Source organism: Balearica regulorum, chromosome 12 (assembly GCF_011004875.1).
Source record: "Balearica regulorum gibbericeps isolate bBalReg1 chromosome 12, bBalReg1.pri, whole genome shotgun sequence".
Lineage (NCBI taxonomy): Eukaryota > Metazoa > Chordata > Aves > Gruiformes > Gruidae > Balearica > Balearica regulorum.
Window position 1 is genome coordinate 22,190,408 of NC_046195.1, and position 22,471 is coordinate 22,212,878.

At 38.5% G+C, this 22,471-nt stretch overlaps 1 protein-coding gene across 2 annotated transcripts in view; it reads left to right on the plus strand.

The window, feature by feature from the left end:
* PIAS1 (protein inhibitor of activated STAT 1) overlaps nt 1-22,471 on the plus strand; it is a 62,889-nt gene that overhangs the window by 30,691 nt on the left and 9,727 nt on the right. For both annotated transcript variants that reach the window (XM_075764125.1, XM_075764124.1), the window contains exons 3-8: nt 10,468-10,552; nt 11,191-11,238; nt 12,700-12,790; nt 13,481-13,615; nt 16,731-16,836; nt 18,309-18,382. In XM_075764125.1, coding sequence (XP_075620240.1) covers nt 10,468-10,552; nt 11,191-11,238; nt 12,700-12,790; nt 13,481-13,615; nt 16,731-16,836; nt 18,309-18,382 — 539 coding nt within the window. The remainder of the gene's footprint in view (nt 1-10,467; nt 10,553-11,190; nt 11,239-12,699; nt 12,791-13,480; nt 13,616-16,730; nt 16,837-18,308; nt 18,383-22,471) is intronic.

The window sequence follows — 22,471 nt, forward strand, 5'->3', positions numbered from 1 at the left end:
GGATGAATCTGTACACTGAGCTCTTGCAGTTCTGGTGAGAAGTCTGAGCACTCTGCCCCATGGTTAACCACGATTTGATGTGATTGTATGACTGGGGTTTTTTTGGAGGAAAAGCTATCCAGTTTGGTCTTGATGGAATGTACGAAAGTTGCCTTATTATTGTGACTTCTCTGTTGTTTTTTGAATAGGAACTCCTTCAAATAGGAGAATTTTGGTTGTTAGTTTCTCAAGTGAAGCTGCAGCTTTTGCTTAATTTTTTTCCCCTGTTTTCAGCCCCCAGTGCACAGACACGGCTAATTGGTTGTTTTTTAAGAATAGGGCCAATTTTCTAAAAGTAACTTCTAACACATAGATAAGATCTCTTGTGTGGTGAAATGTGTTTACTGAGAGATGAGTAACGAGTACCAAAATTCTGCCAGATTATTATGGAAGGGACATTAGATAGTTAAACAACATCTTAAAATTACAATAATTGCTTTAGCTGTGTGGTTGTTCCAAAAACCATTTCAACTGGCTTATGTGTCTTTACTTACCTGTAAGGAGAAAGTAAGCATTTTCTTTTCAATTTAAAGGATTAAAGAGGCTGTGGGCTATGCTACTCTTTTAAAAGCTGTCCGAATGGCATACAGATGTTCCCCGTACAATTTATTTGCTGCGCTTCAGGTTTAAGCAGTGTGGAACACAAGATTGAAACTCAGAGCTGAGCTATGGAAATCAGGATTTTTACCTGCAGGTCTCGCCCTCCTGGAAGAAGGTGGGAATCAGAGTGCCGCTTACAGAAAGCATTGTATGCCGCCTGCCTAACTCCAGATACCGGCTCCATTGGGGGAAAGGAGCTTGTCTTGATTTGCTTAGGTCTTAGTTTAATTTCTTAATCTGTGGACTCTAATAACAGGGTTTCTGCAATAAGCAGAATTTTACCCCTGGTGCCTGCCCTCGAGAATTATGTGCTTACTAACCGGTGTTTGTGCTTGTGATTTGCATTTAGCTTGAAATTTTCTTTTTTGACTGTGAGTGATCATGGTTACTTGGACATGCTGTGTTCTTGAAGACGGATCTTGCAACTGATCTGACTAAAATCTTTAGGGTGACTGTAGTTCAAGGTACAAATACTAAAAAAACAGTTCAGTGCACTTGGAAATCTAGGTTGAAAACTATAAAAGTGTTGTTTGGCAAGTATTTCTCCCTTTCATATATCAGCAAGCTGATCTGTTGCTCGGTGCAATCAGTATCATGGTTTATATGAAAGTCATGCTTTTACTGTCTTCTGTGTTTGTTATTTTTTTAAATGTACTTTGTGGGAGGAAGTTTCACAAAACACTATATTCTCAACTCAGGCTTCAGCTTTCTGACTTCCGGCTCTACAGTTTTTAATTGTGCAAGAATAAGCTAAAATACTAGCTGTTTTGTTCATGCGCTGTAGCTGAACTAGAGTTACAGTGCACTTAAGTTTCTTTTTTTGGCTTCAACTTGTATTTGCATGTGGTATGCCTCAAGTGCACGTATAGAGAATCTTTCCATAGTCTACAGTCTGTTTCTTTTAAGTGTGAGAGGGCTTTAAGCAAGAGCTTTTTAGCTCTTGTGCTACAGGAAAAGGAGTGTAAGTTGTTACTGCTCATTTTAGCTGGTTGCTCAATCTCCTCACTTGTAGAACTGAGATCACCCAAATGCCAGGACCTTACAGGATATGGATGTTTTCAGACACCGCTGCTCTGATGCGAATGGATCTAGGAAGTAACTTTGCTTCCCAAGATGAAATTAGGTGAACTTTTTGATAATGGATAATTTGAAAAAGAGTTGGGCTCAATGATCCTTGTGGATCCCTTCCAACTCAGGATATTCTATGATTCAAATTGAAGCTTTCAGTAGACGGAATTACAGCAAACCACGTGGTTAACTTCAGGCATGTGAGTAATCCATTAATAATCAGTGAACCAATCTAAGCTTGGAGCAGTGTCCCTTTTAAGTGTTTGGAGAGCTTGAGGCCTAGAAGTGGTGCTCACATATCATGAGAGAGGAAGCCGTGCTATTGCAATATGCATTTTTTAAGATTTCCTCTTGCAACCAAGATATTGAGGTCACTTAGAAGTTGATGGAAATGCTGTTGGGAGTTGGAAGTCTTCACTGACTTGGAATCTTTTAGAGATACTTCAATCTCCCTTTATGATGGCTATTAGAAAAAGGTGATAGGGGTTGTACTGATCCTGGTGGAGGGACTTACTGGGGACTCTGATATCTAATCACGAACTTTAAACTTAATTTTTTGCCTTTCCTGTTAGCCTTATAAAACTTGCTACTTTATTTTTGAGAGTAAAAATACGCTAGAAGCAGGAGAGTCCGTGTAGGGACGCAGCAGTGCTAGCTTTTTAGTGCTGCTCATTTGAAGTGTTTAACTGCTGTTGGTGCTCTTAGGAATAGAAGCTAAAATATTCAAGCCTGAATGGCAGTAGTTGAGTTCCAGGACATGTATTTAGGTGTCTGAAGAAATCAAGTGACTTGACTTGAGTCCGGAGGATCCAGTGATGGTGCTTCCCTCTGGTAAAATGATGGAACAGGCGTGCGGTGGAGATCTGTAGTCTGAGGAGGGCCCACGGCGAGAGGAGAGCTGGGGTCAGTGGGTATTTACTCCACAGAGCTAGGTTGAGAGGGCGGAGTTGTGGCACTGAAGGTCAGCGTGAAATTGTCCCTCAATACTTACTGTACATCTTCAGAAATCCTCACAGCTTGGAAATGCTCTAATACATGACTGATTTAAAAAAAAATAAAATCAAACATAAATATCTGTCCAATTGCACAGAGTTTCCAGCTGATCTATTCTGTTTAGGCAACATATAGAAAAGAGTTATACGTAATATTTATGAATTCAATGTGGCCCTTGGAGTATTTCCAGGCTATTTTCATATATATATTTAGGCACTATTTCAAATAAGCTCCTTCGCGTCTCTTTACTGCCTGCCTTTCCCACCCCCAGTGTAGCTCTGCCTATTCCTTCTGAGTATTAACTGTTAAAAGCTTAAGTTGAACAGAATCTAAAAATGATCTCAAGTGATAAATGCAGCAGACTGACCAGAATCTGAGTTCAGTTTTTAATCTGTTTTAAGTTGAAGAACGTGGCATTGTCACTTCACAGTAATGCAGTGTATATGTGAGTGTTAGTGCAGTTGTAACCCGTGGAAGTGGGTTAAGAGCTGGTCACCGCTGTCAGGCAAAGAATGATTTGTATGTTTACTAAAATGCTTCCCTTCAAGTCGTTTTGAAACGTTTTTGAAGTGTTAAGGTTACACAACATCCATTGTGATAAGTGATTGAAATGAAGTAAAATGGTCAAGATGTCACAGCGAGCGATAACAAAAGAGAAACGGCAGTCTGGGATTTCTCGTGGTACTGGACGTGAGCTCAGTGTGGCTGAACTCCTGAAGCTCACGGCTTCTGCAGGGCACGTGGCGCTTCTGCCCAGCCCTCAGCCCTGCTCTTGGACGTCTGGTCGGGGCATAGGGTCTGGCTTTGGTCCTCCTGCCTTCCGGGGGAGAAGGTGGCTCCCTGAGAAGGAGTCTAGCTGGGACAGACCTGGTATTGCACACTATGAATGCGTTTAATGGGTAGCAGGAAATGAAGGGTATGGTGGGTAGTCGTTTAAAAGGTGCTGCAGCCCGATTCCAGAAGATGGCAGGAGCTTGGTGCTATAAGAGGTTGTGGTTAATTGGAAGGAAGTGTTTATGTATAAACACTTGCGTTACCCAGGAACTTCATAAATTGTGGTGGTTTTAAAAAGGCTAATGATGCATCCTGAGATGATGTAGAGCCCCCATTAAGGTGTATCCTCTCATTGTTTCTCTCCCATATAGCTGCTTGGTTTCTGCTTATATACAGATACTGCAATGTGCTGTACACAGGCATTTGATCTTGCCTCCAAAAGCAATTGTATAAATGAACCCCATTTGTGATTGATATAAGAGGTTTTGGACAAACTACATTATGAGGAACTGTGCGTGTGTAGTGTTGTGTTACACGTTTCCTGGCTTCTGCTGCGACTGAACGTAATTCAAAGCCTGTCTGAATTTTACCTTTTTAAAAGGTAAACATTTTCTGTGCCTTAATCTAAATGCAGTAATTTTGGTCTAGCTTGGAGGCAGTGTATTAAATTTTCAGCAGTGATATTTCAAAGAGGATTGAACATAAATTGATACAATGCCTTCTGTTGTTTGAAAGAAAAAGCAAAATGCCTGTGCTGCAGCAAAATGAGGTATCTCACCTATCTGGGGAAGATACGCAAGAATTATTTATGTGTTAGGTTGACAACTTCTACAATGTTTAGGTTTTTCTGGCTAATATTTTGACAAATTTAACTGATCAAAATTATATACTGTATTAGGTTAGTGACTAACCAGTTAGACATCTCTTGTTTATCTTACAGCATTTAGCAAAAATTTGCTATAGTCCTGGTACTCTTAGTTAACATAACTATTTTTGCCTTCGGAAATAAACATGCTATTATTGGAAATCATTGGTAATAGGCCAATTCAATGATAGCTTTTCTCAGGGCCTGAACTTAGGTAATTACTGCAGTGTAAAGTGCAAGTTTAATTTTAGTCCAAGTGTCTTTCTGTAATAGAAGGTAATATATACCCTTCACTACTTAATAAGCTGCACTTGGTGATGATAGATGGAAAAGATTAACCTTAGTATATTGGCAGTATGATGGTCAGCTGCAATTACATTAGGAAGCATCCCCACCTCAACGATGTGATAACATAAGATTCATTAAAGATTTTAAGGTATCTGTTCTTGAATGGAAATTTAGAGACTGGCTTTTTCTCAAGACAGCAAGAGGTATTTTACTGCAGAAAGATTGTGTGGCTATTTTTAGCTGTGGGTACTGGTGAGGTGGAACAGAATATTTTTAGAGCTGTAGAAAATGCAGCCACTCAAGCTGGGTTCTTTTTTCACTCTTGCACTATAGGATTTTTTTAAAATAAAGAATAAAATTGGTAGGAAATAGTTTTTTTATGTATCATTATTATTACTCATATAACTAATACATTAATTGTCTATATATACACATATGCGCACATATGCATTCATATGGAATTTTAAGTATTTTGGTCCTGTGAATGCTACTGTCATGTATTAAAATAGTTTTTGCTCAAATTTTGAAAACTCATTACTTGTGAAATGTTTAACAAAATATACAACCAGCAAGGTGTAATTGGGTCGCTCTCACTTAATACATACCAATCCCACATACTGTTTGGATCATTATTTGAGGTATGCATGAAATAATTCAGGAAACTGTGGTGATAGTGAATTGGTAAAAAGAATAGCTTTGAAGAAGAAACTCTGCTCTGTAATGTTTTTGCAACATTTTAGGCATTTTAGAGTGTGTTGTACTAATGTTGGGGACCTGCAGAGGTAACAGACCTGAGCTGCTGCTGGTGCTTTGTAAGTGTATGTACGTGTTTACAAGAAAATGTGGGTTTTGCTCATTGCCTTTCCTGGATTGAAGCTGGATGAATGAAGAAGTAGCAAATACTCCCCTCTGCCCACTCCCCTTCAGCACCCCCTCAAAAATGGTGAGATTCTGGTAAGATGAGAAGTGGGTTTTATATGGATTGTCTGAAGCTGTTCTTGTTGACACCCATTTAACTACATAAGTCTGCTTGAAAAGCTTTTTATTATACTTTCAAAACCTGCCCTTTCAGATTCCTGAATTATTCAGGAAATTTTTTAGCAGACAGGTAAAGCGATGCTTGTGATTCATGGTATTTTATTTTTTTTTTAAATTACTGTGCCTTTGTCCTTTATATGTAAATTTAAAATATAAAAGTCCATTAGACATTTGTGCATTGTACCTCCTTTCTAAGATCGCAAAGGAGACATGGCCTATAAACCACTCTTGACTAATCCTCCAAGCTCTCTACTGTTCAGAGAGTGCTAAAGAAAAGATTATAAAATTTAATAATTCATAGTTCTGGGGGAAAAAAAAAATCCCACCAAAATCCCCAAAAAACGTTCCTGGCAACTTTCTTAAGAATGTTCATATTAACTCTGTTGTCCTGGCTAGATTCCAGCTTTATTAGATTATAAATTCTATTTTAATCTACTCAGTTTTCAGTTGAAGATCTATTTTTGCCTTTCTTTTGTTAAATAATAATAGTTGTTTGCAGGGCATGGTTGCATGTTTCTAGCCATCGAAATTATTTTCTTGTATAAAACTGTGTATTTGCATATTTCTGGTTTTAATCGTATTCCAGAACTTTAGAAGTAAATTATGTGCTTGACTTGCCAGGATCTGTTTGGTGTTCCTAAACACAGCAGATACACCAGATGAATTAATAGAAATCTGTTAGCTTTTCTACACTTTTAAATTCCAGATTTCCAGTGTCTCTTCCTTGAGAAATCTGAAGTCCTTAGAAATGGAGGACTTGTATAGTCATAGATAAGCTTGGAAGCTTAGTATTTAATAGCAAAACCACTAAATTAGCTCTGCTTAATGTGTTTGTTGAAATTTTCATGCATCGTTTGTAGGGTAAGTAGATCTAGAAATAATAGATATGGATATAAAAAGATTGCGTGAAAACATATGGGAGAAGATTAGAGAAAACCACAAGGAAAACTTTCCTCTCCCTTCCAGAGGATGCTTTTGGTTTTACTTGCTGCATTTCCCCTTCCTCCTAGGCAAGCCCCAGAGGCACAAACAAGGTCCTCCTCCCTAACTTGACCCCTCTGTGTCCCCCATCCTCCCCAGGACAAACCCCGTATTGCAAAGCTTTGGATTGCAATAGCACATCAGGCAGCAAAATAAACAGGCAGTTGGTTTTCACGTATGGTAAAGAGTCTTTATGAAGCTGTTGACTTTTCCTTGCCATATTTTACTGTCCTCTGCTTGAATTAACTTCCCATGATTTTGCAACTGGAGGGTATGTTTTGTCCTACCTTCCCTTCCACAGCCCAGCTGGCAAACGCCTTTACGGCACAGGGCACCAGGTTCCCTGCAGCACGGGTGGGTAGGAAATGTGCTGGTGTGTTGGTGTTAGAGTAGCAATTGCGGGATCTTAGCTGAAAGCTAGAAAATGGAAGTAATGCTTTTCACCACCACAGCCCTTGTAAAACTTAATGTGCTTTCCAGTGTGATAGCCTACTGTTTTCACGGTTGTTCCTGGCCTCTTTTACAAGTCGTTTTGTGTCTGCTTTAAACCAATTGTGTTTGTTCTTTGCGTAGTTTGTTCTCGCCATTTCTTAATATTGTGCTGAACATAAAGATTCAAATTATGTCTTTCTAATTTGCTGAAATGTGCCTGTTCCTGAAGGTTAGATTTGCTTATGGTAGCACGCACTGAATTGGGCAATTGATGTTTAAATTTGCTCTTTTTCTGGTTGGTAGTTAAACATCCAAGGGGCAGAACTGTATCCTGATCCTAGTTCAAGAGCCTGAGTGCAGCTGTCTTTTAGTTTAGAGTAACGTAGCTTCTTGTCTATCTTCCTCTGTCTGTACTGCTCAGTCTGTCAAGAGTTTTGAAATCTTTCGATTGGCTTTTGGATCATCTTTGCCTAATTAACAAGTTGTTTCTTCCTTCTTTGCAATTTGGCCATGCTCCCATGGTAATCACAATGATTGCTTGTACACAAAAGCAATGTATTGAAAACACAGCATGTATATATTAATGCTGTTTTATCGCTAAGACAAGATCAAGCAGCATGTGATGAAGTACCTCTCTGATCACTGGGGACCATTGATCCATCAGCTCATAGACTTTTGCTTACAGTCATTAAGACAAGCGCATATGAAGTTAATAGCCGGCATAAGAAGAAATGCTGGAGGTCTTTTTGTTCTTAGTCTGAACTGACAGTGTTAAACCCAACCAACCAGCCTCCCCTCAACCTCAAAGCCTTCCTCCTCGCCTTTTCATTTTAGGTGGATTCCACTTAAGAGTAAATTCATTAACTGCAATGTGCACAGTGCAGTTATTGGTCATGCTTACAGTTCTGTGGTATTTTATGGTTATGAGTTTGAAGTGGCTATTTCTGTTGCAAAATTTTTTGATTCAAACAGAGGTTATTTACTGTCTTATAAATGTGCTGGGACTATAGCTTGTGAAGAGAACGGGAATTGTGAAAGCTCCCATGTCAGCATTGAAGAATGTACTTTTTAATTTTCTGCCATTTTAATGTATAATGCTTTCATTTGGCCAATGCAAGAGCATGATGAAACTGAATATGGAAGTTAGAAACCCACTTTTCAAGGTTATGTATTGCTGTTTAGCAAAAGTAAGTCTTGTATTAAAGCCAGCCAGTAATGAACAGAGGAAAAGGATTGGCTTTTGGGACCTTTGCTGTAAATTAGCTAAGTTATTTTGCTCCTCCCTTCTTTCTGTTGCTTGCAAAAATCCGTATTACCTGCTTGATTCCTTAAATTGGGGATGCTGCAAAACCAAAACAAGCAAAGAGATGAGCAGTTGAAAGGGGAAAAGATTACTTGGGAAATTTGGATTTAGACTTTTTCTTTTGGTAACTGCTGTTTAACTTCTTTGGATAATTAAGTTTTAAATGAAGGCAGCATTAGTTAAATATTCAACAGTCTTGTCCTTTAATTGAATGTGTTGGAGTTCACAACAAAAGTTCGCAAAGACCCTCCAGAACTTCTCTGATAAAGCCAAAGCTGACAATTTCTGGGGTAAAGCGAATAATACATGGGAGGAAATCAAAGCAACAGATTAAGGTCACATGTTACCATGTAAAAATATGAAAAAAATAACTTTCAGTTCTCTGGTGTGCAGTGTATTAACCTTATTAATTCATTTTTTGTTGATTACAGTCTATAATTCTGATCTTTCCATTTATAACTAAATATAGGTATAGAATTATATTGAAGACCAAATATTATAACAGATTTTCATTGTTAATTGTATACATTGTGTTATATTTCCTGCAAATTCTTACGTTGTGATAACATGACTGGCTGTCATCTTAAGCCCTGCGTGTTTCTCACTTGAAGAAATGTAATTGATAATGTATTAAAACAAAAATAGATGCTGGGTACTGTAGGCATGAGCGTCTAACTAAACATTAACTTGAGGCTGCATGCTGCACCCTAGCCCAGAGGGTGCTTTTGGACATTATAGTAGAACTTAGTATTGGGGGGGGGGAAGGAAATATATGCATAAAAAAACCCAAAACCATTTATGTAACGTAATGCTTTTAAAAAGATTTACTATTGCTAGTATTTTCACAAAAGTTGCTGTTTGGAATATATTACCTGTTCTTGCCCATCTAGCTTTAGAGCAACTGAGAATGAACTGCATGTGGTTGTTGCATCTAATGTAATAAAAGGTGCAGGTCTTGTCGCATTGTCATATGAGAAAGATATAAATGTAATTTTGTGAGATTGCTGCTGTTAATATTTATACTAAGTCAATGTCTATTCTATTGTTGGTTCCAACCTACCACATGCTGTTTTTAACAAAATATCTGAAGTATCACCCTGAAGTATTCACTCATCTGTCACTCAAGGATGAGTCAGGAAGTGTATTATAGTAAAACAAAAAATGATAAATTTATCGAGTGTTTAATACACAATATAGTTATTCATAACCTTATGAAATTATCAAGAACAATGAAATTGAATGGCAAGCTTCTTACAACTTTCACTGCAATACATGTATTGATCACGTTGAACAGTTCTCTGGGGAGATGCTTTTTTCTTTTTTTTTAATTTTATTTTTTTAAAAAGGCATTTTCATTGCCACTGTCTATGGTTCTGTACTGCAATGGTGCCTGTAGCTCTGCTGAAGAGATCTGTTTTCAATATAAGCACTATTTTGGAGGTGTTTAACATTTCTTTGATTTTTCAGCAGGTGCATTAATCCTACAGTAGTGTTTGTTTTGTTATGGAGCACTACGGCACAGAGTTGAAGGACTTTAAAACCAGATTTCATACTTGCGTATCTCATGAGTAGTTTGCGTAATTTTTTATTTGGCGCATTTACCTGCATAAAATCTCTTACTGAAACATGAGAAGTTGCCTGTGTTGTACTTCTCAGTCACTCTGTATACTTCTAGAGGCTAATCCATGATCTTGTGCGGTAAAGGAAATAAAAAAGTGATTGATGAGAATTCCGAAGAACTTTTTAATTTACTATCAAAGAACATGTAGTGTTAAGTTACCATGACTGATAGAAAGTCTTAAGCTGATTTGTCTCAGCTTTGCTGTTATCTGTATCGCTTTTTTTAATGTATACTTTATATGCATATAAAGTTTGTTTATTGTATTTTTATTTACAGGAGAGTTTAAATGGCAACTTTCTTGTTGGCTCTGAAATTGTTTACAGAAACAGATGTGTGTCATACTATTGGGTTTGCTATAAAAATGTGTGTGTATATGTATGTAGACACTTTAATGAAAGGCGATTGTTCTGTTAATTAGTCTCTTATTTGCTGTTTTTAAAGTGATGGTCTCTTGTTTTCTTCTAGCATCAGATAATAGTCAGCGATTTCGAGAAACCTGCTTTGCATTTGCACTGACGCCACAACAAGTGCAGCAAATCAGCAGTTCAATGTGAGTGAGTTTGATCAGTAATACAGTATTTAAATAAAAATAAATTATAAAAGGAACCAGTTTACCATATCATTCATTTTGAAATGTGATCTTACAGAACACAGATGTCTGCGTAGTACCTCAGAGGATACTCTTCTGGGGAATTCTTTTCCCCTTTGTACGTAAATTGACAGAGAAAAAAAGGGTAAGGAAGAGAGAATTAAATACCACCACTGTCCAGTGAGTATTGGACAGGTTTTTCTTGTACTAAGTGCTATACAAATACAGACTCCTTCCTCCAGCCCTTTCTCACCGTCAGTCTGATCCTTTGTCAAGTTCTGTGTTTATTCACTATAAAGATGATACTTCATAGTGACCCATCAGAATTTTCTTTGTAGTATATATAAAAAAAAAAAAGGAAAAAGGTAAAGATCACATGAGAATGTAGTTGATTTATTTACCTTGAAAAATAAGAAGTGTACCCTTTAGTCTGTCTTGAGAGTGGTGGTTTGACTGACCAGAAGCAGGAAGGTGTGGTATATACTATATATTCCGGAAAGTGTGGTTTACATACATTGAACTTACAGCAAACTCTGAGAAAATATTGATGAACCTGTTGTATAAACAGTATGTTTTAACCTGTGTTCTGATGTTTCTAGGGATATTTCTGGGACCAAATGTGACTTCACAGTACAGGTCCAGCTAAGGTATGTATCTGCATTGCCTGTTTTTTAAAATATGTCAGATATATGCTGCCCAGCAGGTTGGGCTTTCCTTTACAGAGAAGAGTCTAATCCTGTTGTTTTCTTGAGAAAAGCTTGCTGTTGGCTGTTTGGAAAAGGGCAGACTTAACTACTTGCCCTTGTTACATGCAGCTTTCCTGAAGGTGCTGGTGGCCTGGTATCTGGTGTGTCAGAATACCACATGTACTTAGCTATTGCCAGCTGATTTTCTTCGAATCATTATTTTAGATTGTGCGTATGCTCCTTTTTTTTTAACTCCGCGCCTGTCAGATTCCAGGTACTGGGCCCTCAATACCTACATGCAGGGAGGGTTGTTTTTCCTAGTAGAGATGTCAAACACAGTATTGTCTGGGCATGGCAACCCAAGGTCTACTTTTCTTCAGGCAGTGGGAGGCAAAACTTTGGGAATCACCAGGCTGGGTCTTAACCTGCTGGTTATTTTAGAGGTTTTGACAAATGCATAGTAAGTAGAGTAAATCCTCTGTATCCCTGTAATTCTGCAGAGGGCTGTGAGCAGAGCTGACTTCAGAGCTTGCTCCTGTCAAAAACGGCAGTCTTGCCTTTCATCCCCCGGTCATGTCTGCATGATGAGCTGTTAACTCGCCAGACAGAAGGCAATTGCTTTTGGGTCTTGCTTCTTGGGATACCTTCTGCTGATTGGCAAGTTGAGTTGGCTTGGCTTTGGATCAGATGGACAAAGGGACGAGGGGAGCATGAGGGAAAACAGGGACAGAAGGTAGCTAGCTCTCCCTTTTTGAGAGTATAGCTGCTCTTAAATGGGATGGTACATTTGGGTGGATGGGGCAGGTCCTCTGGAAGAAAGCCAGTGGAGTTGAGAGGCTCTTTTTGGTCCTCTGAATGCCTATTGTCCTCGGTCTTGGCCTACACACATTCCGTAGGACAAGGAAGGGTGTGTCTAATTTTGGTTCCAGCAGCAAATAAGCTTGTCTGAACTTAGGTAAATAAATAAAACTATCTGAACTTACTTGACAGAGGCATGAGGATAGCGTTTGATACTGTGGCTAAACAGCTGGCTGGTTTATTGAGGTTGGAAGAGAGACAGTTGAAGAGACTTTATATTTTGTCCCTTGTGAAACCCTGGTCTTGTATCAAGAGGTCTGGCTGGAGAAATCGTAGGAAAGAAATTCGGATGATCTGTTTTTTGTAACAGGAACCTGCATATCTGAATGAGTCAGAGTCTGTCTGAGGAAATCTGTCTTGAGGAGGAACCTACAGCCAACTTGATCCAAACCTGTAATTTTTGGGGGCTTTCCTGCTTAATGATCTGTACAGCTTATTTGAGGACAGTGGTTAGCAAGATTTTTCACGCTTTCATAACTCAGTGGGGGAAAAAAATCCTTCTAGGAAGAGGTGATCTTTAAATCACTTTAGAAGTGAAATATGATGGAAGCTCTTTGCTTTTAGGTTTTGTTTATCAGAAACCAGTTGTCCACAAGAAGATCACTTCCCACCCAATCTGTGTGTCAAAGTAAATGGGAAACCATGCAGCCTTCCAGTAAGTAAGATGTTATTTTGACATACATAATTGGATAGCATTATTAGGAACTGTCTGTCAGAAGTCAGCCTGAGAATTTATCCTAACCTTCATTTTCACATTTTGGAGTATTTGAATGAAGATGAATAGAGGAGTGGAAAAGATAGTTAAGTAAATTGTTTCTCAGGAGACCAGCCAGTAGATCCAGAAGATTAATTTTCAAAAAAACACGACAATAAATTTTTATGTTTAACAAACATCCAGTGAGTCTGGCTGAAATTGAACTCTGTTTTGGGGGTCATCTGTGCAGGGAATCGACCATCACTGACCCAGAGGACTAAAGAGAGAAAGGCCAACTTTGGGTGCTGGGGCAGCACCCAGGATGAGACGGGGCAATGTTAGCCAGGCAGTGCTGGGAAAGGAGGGATGGCAAAGGTGCCTCTTAGTATTCTGTGGGCAGGGTTAGGATCTGGAAAGTGCGAGGCTCTGTGTGAGGAGAAAGGGCTTGTAAAACACCTGTTAGTTTATTGTCTGATACGTACATATCTCTCTCTGAATTGAAGAGGGAGCCTGGTTAAGGTGAGATACAACTTTTATTGGGGCAGGGTTGTGGTGAGAGGGGAAGGCAGCAAAAGCAGTGTGGGGGTTTGTTGGTTTTTTGTTTGTTTGTTTGTTTTTTCCTTCTGAGGGGAAAAATACTTTGATTTCTAGGGCTATCTTCCACCAACCAAAAATGGTGTTGAACCAAAGCGACCTAGCCGACCAATCAACATTACCTCACTCGTCAGATTATCTACGACGGTACCAAACACAATTGTTGTTTCATGGACTGCAGAAATTGGAAGAGTAAGTAACTTTGGTACATAATGCTGTCTAAAGTTTATAAGTTTCTGCTTTGGCATCTGTTTGAAAGATAAGCAAGTTTAATTGTGCAGAAAATAATTCATGGTTTAGCAGTAGACTGTTCCTTCTTTTGATTGTGTTACTTTATGCTAGGCAGATGTGCCATGCTCCCTTAGATCAGTAGCTCTCAAATTTTTTGGTGTGATCTCTCCCTCTTCACCCCCCACCCACTTATCTCTGTGACTCATTGAGGGCCAAGATAGTAAGATCAAGACATCCTATAAAACTCTTGTTTGTTTGCCTTAACTTCAGACTTCAAGCTCTTCCTGATTTTAGGGACTTGACAAACCTTATCTTTTGGCTTCAACTTGTAACTAACGTGACATTCAGTACAGAGTGGTCTTTTATAACTGTAAACACAAAGCATAGCAACTCAGCAGGGCCCAGGAGATTTAATTTGCCTTTTTTACATTTCTGTTCTCTCAACTGCTATCCTTAATATTTAAAAAGTCACGTTTTTACAACTTTTTTGTGTCTGTGGGGGAAATGTTACAATTGGTATTACAAAATTGCTGATGTTCCACTGGACTAATTAAATCTGGAACATGCTGCAAAAAGTTACTTCAATAAATTAGTCCATGAATTAGTGTAGTGCACTCCTTTCACTGATGGCAAAAAACCTGCTAAGTAGGCACTACAGAGTCAACATGTACTTGAAAAATGGTGGCTTTGCCATTGCAACCATCCTGGTTTTAGAAGTCCCGAGAATTGTCCGGAGATGAAACCTTGTCCAAGAATTTGTCAGTGCGCAAAGCCCAGGATTCCTGAACCAATGTGGAAAAACGCTTACAGCCCAATCATGCACAATAGCTGGTTATAAAACATCATGATGGTATTTCATGATTGATTTCTTGTGGAGCATAAAACAGTCTCCATTCAGATTATAGTATAAATGATGGCTGAATGATTTTTGTTTTTTAAAACCTTCTTTTATCTAATGAGAACTGCAGGTATCAGAAATAAGCATTTAAAAATGAACCTGTTTTGGTTTACATTGCAGAAGTGCCTGCGTGCAAGCTGATGCATCCTGGTTATTGCTCTGAATATAGTGCTGCACTTTTGCTTAAGAATACCAGTGAGGATTTAGGGAAAAGAAATGTCACAAGTCTGCATGGACTTTAAGCTAGTCTCTTGTGAACTAGCTAGTTTCTCAGGCCTCATAGATATTTCAGTTATAAGCCCCATATTGGCTAACTTCTAGCTTACAATATAAAACTGAAGAGTGGCAAATTCTTACTGTATTTTATGAGAATTAGATGCCAGTCAGAACTGCCCCACTCATGTAATGCTTCCTAAAGTGATTGTTTGAGACCTTGACAGTTAAATGTGAGGAATTATTTTAAATTTGGCAGTGCCTATATAGTACAAAATTTGAATTCCCTTCCTCCCCTTCCCTTAAGAGTCAGTTGCATGTCTCAACTGGTGTACTCTACCTTTTCTGAAGTCATAATTGTGATTTTTACACAATCTGTTTCAAGAGCCTTCTGTACAAAATGCCTTGGGCAAGTTCCTAGCTTTGTAGATTCAAGCTGTCAGTAAATAATTTCACAATGTTAATTACCATTTTTCTAACTTCTATACTAATTGAGGCATTAAACAAACAAGTTAAAGCAGTAGTGGTTTTTAACGATGTGAGAAGCATTCATTGTAAGAATAAAATATTTAAAATGTGGTGTTTCTGATGCTATTTCAATTTGTGTAATTTTATGGTAAGATATATTACTGAAATACCATCTTCAGATTCTGGTGGCATCCTAAATTAAAGGCTGGTAGATGTCACAATTGTATGGATTTTTTTGTTTTGTTTTGTTAGTGGAAACATACAGGGGAAGCCTTTCAATTTTCAATTTAAATTATATGAGTGCAGCTACAGGTTTAGCGAACCTGTTTATATCAAAAAGGAATTTATGTATCCTAATGTGAGAACACAAATGTTGTCCTTCCCATTTTGGGGTGGGAGGGGGAGAGGGCTATTGCTGATGAATACACAACAGAAAGACAATTATTACTTGCTGTTGTTAGTACCTTACAAGAAAAATAGCTTCAAAAATGTCAAACTGTGGTTGGAAACGAGTTGGAGATGCCAGGAGGAGCCTTCTCCTGCCACTCCTGCTTGGTCCCTCTGGGGAGGGCTTACCCCGCTCCCAGGGGGCCTGGCAGAGTTGATGTTCGGTCTGCATCTGACTTGGTTGTATGCCAAATTATCTCTGGTAGCGGCAGAAGTGAGCCTCCCTGGCTTTTTGCTGACACCAATACGGAACATTTGCATGGTCTATTCTGCTGAGACCGATGCGGGGGAAGTGAGCTAACCTCTTCCAGAGGGGAAGGACCGACAGCTGGGAGCGGTGACTTCTTGCCCACTCCAGCTAGATTCACCCGAGTACATCTTGGCCCCACTGAAGTCTTGAATTCTTTAGCTGCCTTACTGCTGTTAAGCTTTGGCAGTGGAGTAACATTAGCGTTTCACACACAGCAAGTGCAAGAAGATAAGAAAAAGAAAGTTGAACAGTGCTTCCAGACTGAGTAGGAAGTACTGCAGATGATGCATCTTTTTATGTATTGCTTTTGAAGAGGCATCACTGCTGATTTTTCTATGTTGGAAATGAAATAAGCTTTTATATAAAAAAAAAAAGGGAAAAAAAAAAGTTGTGAGCATATTTGACCTGACAGCTTCCCTTAAACATATTGACACAGCTGCAGTACCTAACATTGATGTACAATTACCCTTCTTAAACGGGCTGTAGACTGCATGCCCTGACTTAGATGCAAAATTTCTGGAAGTGTCCTAAATGCTGTTTTAATAGCTTGATTTGCAGCTAAATCTAATCTTGGTGAAGAGTGAAGTCACTTTTGTTGCACCTCAAACTCCAGCCCTGTGAACTTTCTGAAGCACGGTGGGTTTTCTCTAGTCCGAAAACTTTGCCATTTAAAGTCTTGTCACTGCTTTAGAAACACAGTGCCCTGTAATCACATAACAAATTGCATAAGCATTGTATAAAATACAAGCTCTCTTTTGATTAAAATAGTTTTTACTTTGATCTTTGGTTGTGTTTTCTAGAACTATTCCATGGCAGTCTATCTTGTAAAGCAGCTGTCCTCTACGGTGTTACTGCAGAGGTTGCGAGCAAAAGGAATACGGAACCCTGATCATTCTAGAGCACTAAGTATGTCTGATGTACTACTTGTTTAAAAAGGAAGAATAGCTTTTGTAAAAGGAGATTTGAAATAGGACTGTACTAACTGAGGTTTGGACTTCCTACAATTCTCTGGGTTTTGAGAATCTGATAGTGGTGTTCTTTGTATTCAGTTCCAATTCAAAGACTCAGAGGCCTTTGTTTGTACTAGGAGCCAGTCCAGGAACCCTGTTGACACTGTGAAGGGAAAAATGCAAGAGAATCTCTTTCAGTTCAGCCATACTGGCTTTGTTTCTTCAGAACAGAACAACTGTATTTATATAGTTAACTGGTAATTCAGTACCTCAAGCAAGCTGAACTAAATGCCTAATACTGAACCTTGATGCTGACATGGTGGAGGAGAGTCTCCATCAACACAGTTTTTGTTCCTTTGGCACGGTACTGTGGAGTGACCTCCTGGAGAGAGAGTGTCTAACGCAGTACTCCTCCCAACCCCCTTCCAAATTTAACTGTGAGGTTTGCTGCTTTGTTGTTTTCTCTGACAAGTACATGTTGGTATAAGTTTGTATAATAACAATGCAAGCAAAAACCACTGCATGTTTCTTTTTCGGGGAGAGGATGAAAATGCCAACACCTGACAGCTGTTGGTCATACTCTTTAATACTCAGATAAGGAGTGTTGTACACAGCACAGGACCTTCTCCAAAAGGGAAGAAATTAGTCCACCAGTAAGTGCCACAAAGCCAGTGGTATATAGTGCTGGGCATTAGCTTGTGCTACTGCAGTATGATGATTTAAATGCACAAAAATCTAAGAGTTTCCAGGTGGCTACTGCTCTTTGTATACAAGGTGAGAATGAGGGTGTAGGTACGGTTCAGAGAGCAGGAAGAACGTGGAACTGACTTGTTTGCTTAACCAATGACTGCTTATAAAACAGTCTTTATAAGTGAAAGTAGAGAATGGGTAGAGATGAAAGACTTCTGTAGTGCTAATATTTCACTGCAGTTGTTTAAAACCCAAATTTTGTCAGGGTACTTCTGATTTCCTATTTCTCAATTTGCTTTTCAATTTCAAATCACAGGATTGCTTAATGAGTATTTTAGAGGTTTACAGTGGTGCTTGTCCATGTAAGAGTTAACTAACACATTTTTTAATGTGGTCATCTTGTCGGCAGATTTTTAAATAACTTTCAAGTACAAAGTTGCATGCATATGAAAAGAGACATCTCTGTATAAATATATTTTCTAGGGATCTTGGTTTAAGATGAGCATTTCCTACTTTTTGCTTTCTTAAATCTTGATGTTTATGATCTTTCTAGAGAGTAAAGACTGCTATGTTACATGTTTATTGTGTGAGTCTGAAACAATAGTCACTGCTGCTTGCTTCCAGTAGTTATGGCAAACTGAAAGTTTAGCACAGTTTCAGACTTGTTTTATTTCTCTATCATCCAATTTGTGTTTTAAATCAATTGTAAAATAAACCTTTTCTTCTTTCAAATAACAGTTAAAGAGAAACTGACTGCCGATCCAGACAGTGAAATAGCAACAACAAGCTTAAGAGTTTCTCTTCTTTGTCCAGTAAGTTGTTTTTTTTTTTTTAATTCCCTCAAAACGGATTCTCATCAAAATGTGGCTGTTCTGGGACATGTATTTGGTAGAGGTTAGCTTGTGTTTACCTGTGTGTTAACTTTGTGGGGATAGGATCCAGTGCTGAAGTATGTGATATACCCCTGAGAAAGTGAGTATTCCATTAACTTGAAAACGCTATTCAAAATTATATGCAAGCATACATTTAAATCTGTCACAAGATCATGTGATTGTGCAGTTTGGATCCTTGATTGTGATAAAACCACTCTCACTGGTAAGGGAGGCGAATCCTTCTATTAAAAATAGCTCTTCAGCCAGTGTCTGCAGCAAATAATTGAGCATTTTTTAACCAGAATTGGTTATATGCATATGTGCACTTTGAGTATTTAATAATCTTAGATTAAAAATGAAGCAGTGTTCTAGAGGTTGTTCAAACAAAACTTGTTCCAAATTTGCAGTGGGAGCGAATGTGGAAGTGGCAGAGACGTACCGTGCATTGACCTGTTGATTTTTAACCAGTTAGGTGCAAGGATAAGCAGTGGTTTACACCTCGGTTTATGTTGTCGTTGGCTGAACTGCACAATGTTAATATTATGTGCACTTTTTAATCTTTGGGACTCAGTGCTCTTGTTTCAAGTATCATGCACCTTCAGAATACTTGTTCTCTGTATTGATTGATGCAGTATCTTTATTGCAGTATAACTTTTTAACCTCTTTTCAGGAGTAGGGATACATCTGTTTCCTGGCTTGGCTCAATCTGCTCAAGCTTGACATAAATTTTTCAGTTTTGAAATCTAAAGGAGAAAACTGACTTTATTCTTGGCAAATTGGAGCTTATTTCTCAAGTTATTAAATATCTTCTTAAACTCTACCAATGTAAAGATAAACTTTTAGATACATAAGCTTTGCTTTGTAAAAAGCACAACTGACGTGGTTACTTTTTATATATGTATTAGATTATTGTAAATCTTTTAAATGTGGTATTTTCATGATCTTCAATCTTAAGACTTTCTCTGTATCCGCATTGATGCTAACTAAATAATAACACATTTATAAGGAAGATAATTCATCTGTAACAAAGATATAGGGATTGCATTTACAAAATCACCTCCTGATCTGTAAACTTAGAACCTCCTAACCTATACTCTTACAAACCTATGAACTTATGTGTCACATCGAAACTGCTGCAGATTTGGAACGCTGAAGTATTTTGGGTCCACACCTGGCAGCTTATTTTGCTGAGTTGTTATAGTTGAATGTTTGTTGTGCTGTTAGTACTTTGTTGTTCTAGAAAGCACAACCATAGTCCTGTTGGGTTTTTTTGTCATTCTTTAGGCACAATATTCTTACCACTTAAAATTAGTTTCCAATCCAGACAAAAATAGTAATCAGTTAGTAGGAATTAAATGGCTGTAAGGGTTTAGTATATATTAATTCATTATCTTAAATTAATTTTCATGCATCTTCTGGAATTACAAATTTCTACTTCAGTCGTACTTGATTTGTCAAAACTGCCTCTTCAGGCAGTTGTGTTGCTTTATAGCTCGTTCAGTGGGAGTTTTCTGACACACTTCTGTTTGTCCTGATTGCCTCCATTACTGATAGAAGTTCTTCTGCAATGCTTTTACATTCTTTTTTTTTCTTGATGAGTACAATTCAGATGAGTTAGAGCAGGAATATCCTCTCCAATATTGCTTTTAGGACTTGTTTTCTAATACCTAAAGATGTCAAATTCTATTTTGCTTTCTCAGAGTTCTGTCAAGGGTAAAAACAAAACAGCAGTCAGACATTGGGATGTAGCTCTTCAGATGTCCTCCCTTTGTCAGTATTTCATCTTTAAAATTTACTACTTTTCTAATAGACATACAAACGAAATAATGTCTACAAAACATACACACTTGACTTTTTTCCCAGTACGTTCCTTATTCAGTGCTGTCTGATTTCAGTGTAGCTGTTGGAATAATCCATCATTGCGAAAGCTCACTGGGACAGAGACTGCACCTTTCAACCTGCCCTATGAATAGAAAGGTTATTAGTATGATTCAGACTGTCCTCGGGTCTGAATGTAATTTTGTTACAGCCTTCGTATTTTTACTTGCTGATTTGTAAGCATTTGGTTCAGGGAGAATTTATTTGTAAATATTTTGTGCTTACTTTCTAATGCCTGAGTGGACTGTGTGTGCTTTGAAAGTACACATTGAAAATGCTGATTTGGTCTCCAACAGCAGAACCAAAAATTAAAGAATGATGCATCTGTGGCTCTGTTAATGTGAGGCTGCTGTTTTCCTGTCTCATTTGTTATGGGTGGGATTCTCTTGTGTGTATACTTCAATAAAATAAATGGAATTGCATATCTGGATGGAGGTGGCAGGTTTAGACTTTATAACCTTTATTTTGCCCTGAAAAATAAAGTGCAGAGCGAGGCAGCTTCCTCTGTTTTGGATTGCTGCTGAGCTTTTTTTAGCACAGAGGCCTGCTCTCCCTCTGAGACCATGGAGTACGGAGAAAAAAAACTGTCCTTAACTGTTGGCTGAATCTACCCAAGACACAGCAAGCAAATGGGCTGGACCGAGTCTGTATTTCAGGAAGACACTTTAATTCATGTTGGGTTTTTTTTCCCCTTGAAATAAAAATAAATAAATCCTTAGGCTCTGCAGCCGGACCAAATATTTAACTGAACAAAAATTCCAAATCTAGTATTTTACTGTAGGTTTTGCAGCTTTGTTTACAAATCTTTAACTCCTATTTTGGGTGCATTTTCTAGCATGAAAAGATAGCAATGTTTTGTATGCTTGTAAAAGAAATTAATGCAGTGTTTCTTTGGCTGCCAACAGGCAGGAATCAAAACAGTAACAGTGTTGGGAAATGCAGTTTTTCAAAAGTTGGGATGCATCCCTTCTTTTCTGGCCTTTTCTTTTGTCAGTTCTGACACGGCTTGGCCAGTATGGCAGAGCTGATCCGGGAGGTTCAATGCCAAAAATGGGAAAGGAGACATCAACTCGTTAACGCTGAGTACGCTGATTCTATCTGCATGTGTATGGCTTCGGTTAAATCTGGCCACTGCTTAGAAATCGGAGCCACACTTTTTATACCAAAAGCTTATGAAAATGTTTCTGGTTTAAATCTGCTTTTTGACTGAGGAGACAGGTATTTATTTCTGTTCTTCCTGCAGGACATGTCTTCGACCTTCCTTATTTTTATTTTGCATCACATAGAAGCATCCAGGTTTTATCTCCGGCACCCTTAGTCTTGATCCTTGCTGAGCTGAGAGACTCTTATTGTGCCCAAAAGACAAATGAGCCATTGACCTACCATCTGGGAGATAAGAATTCATAACAGACATGGATCAGGGGGCCTTGCTTTGTTGGGGGTTGATTATGTGATAGAAATAATGTGCTTGGTCATGGATTTTTGGGGGAGGGGGTGCCAAACACATGGCACATACAGGACTTCCTGCTGTCTGAGCTCTCCACCACCATTACTGCAGACTCCCCAGGGAGTTCTCTGCTCCCCTCCCATCTGGTGGTGAGTTTTGTGACAGTGACTGAGAGCCAGAGGGAAGAAAAATAAGCAAGATCCTGCAGTCTAGCTGAATTTGCTGGGGATGGGCAGAGGGATTTCTGCTTACGAGGGACGAAAAAAACCCCACAAACCCATCATGGAGGAAGTAGTGGACTGTGCGTAGAGCCTTTGTTCTTGATATTGTTTTTAGTTTTCTGATATTCTGAGATTGAGTGCCATCCTGTGGCACCCATCTTGTATTGCTCAGAATCAGTATGCATGACCACGGTGCTTGCTTAAGCTGTACTAAAAACAGTTCCTCCTACTAGCCACTGCTAGAACTGCCTGCAGGTTTGCAAATGAAGTCATTGTGTATATTTTAGTCAAATATATATAGCTTCAAAGTACTCAGTATAAATAGTTCTTAATAAATAATAGTTTTGTTGTTTTTAATGTGGGAATAGTCTTGTTTAGACATTCCTACTTTTTACCTTTAGTGTGGTCAGTTAAAACCCCTCCTAACCTGCAGCAGAATCACTTTGCCAGAAGACAACTGCTTGGTTTTTTTGAGGAGAGGAA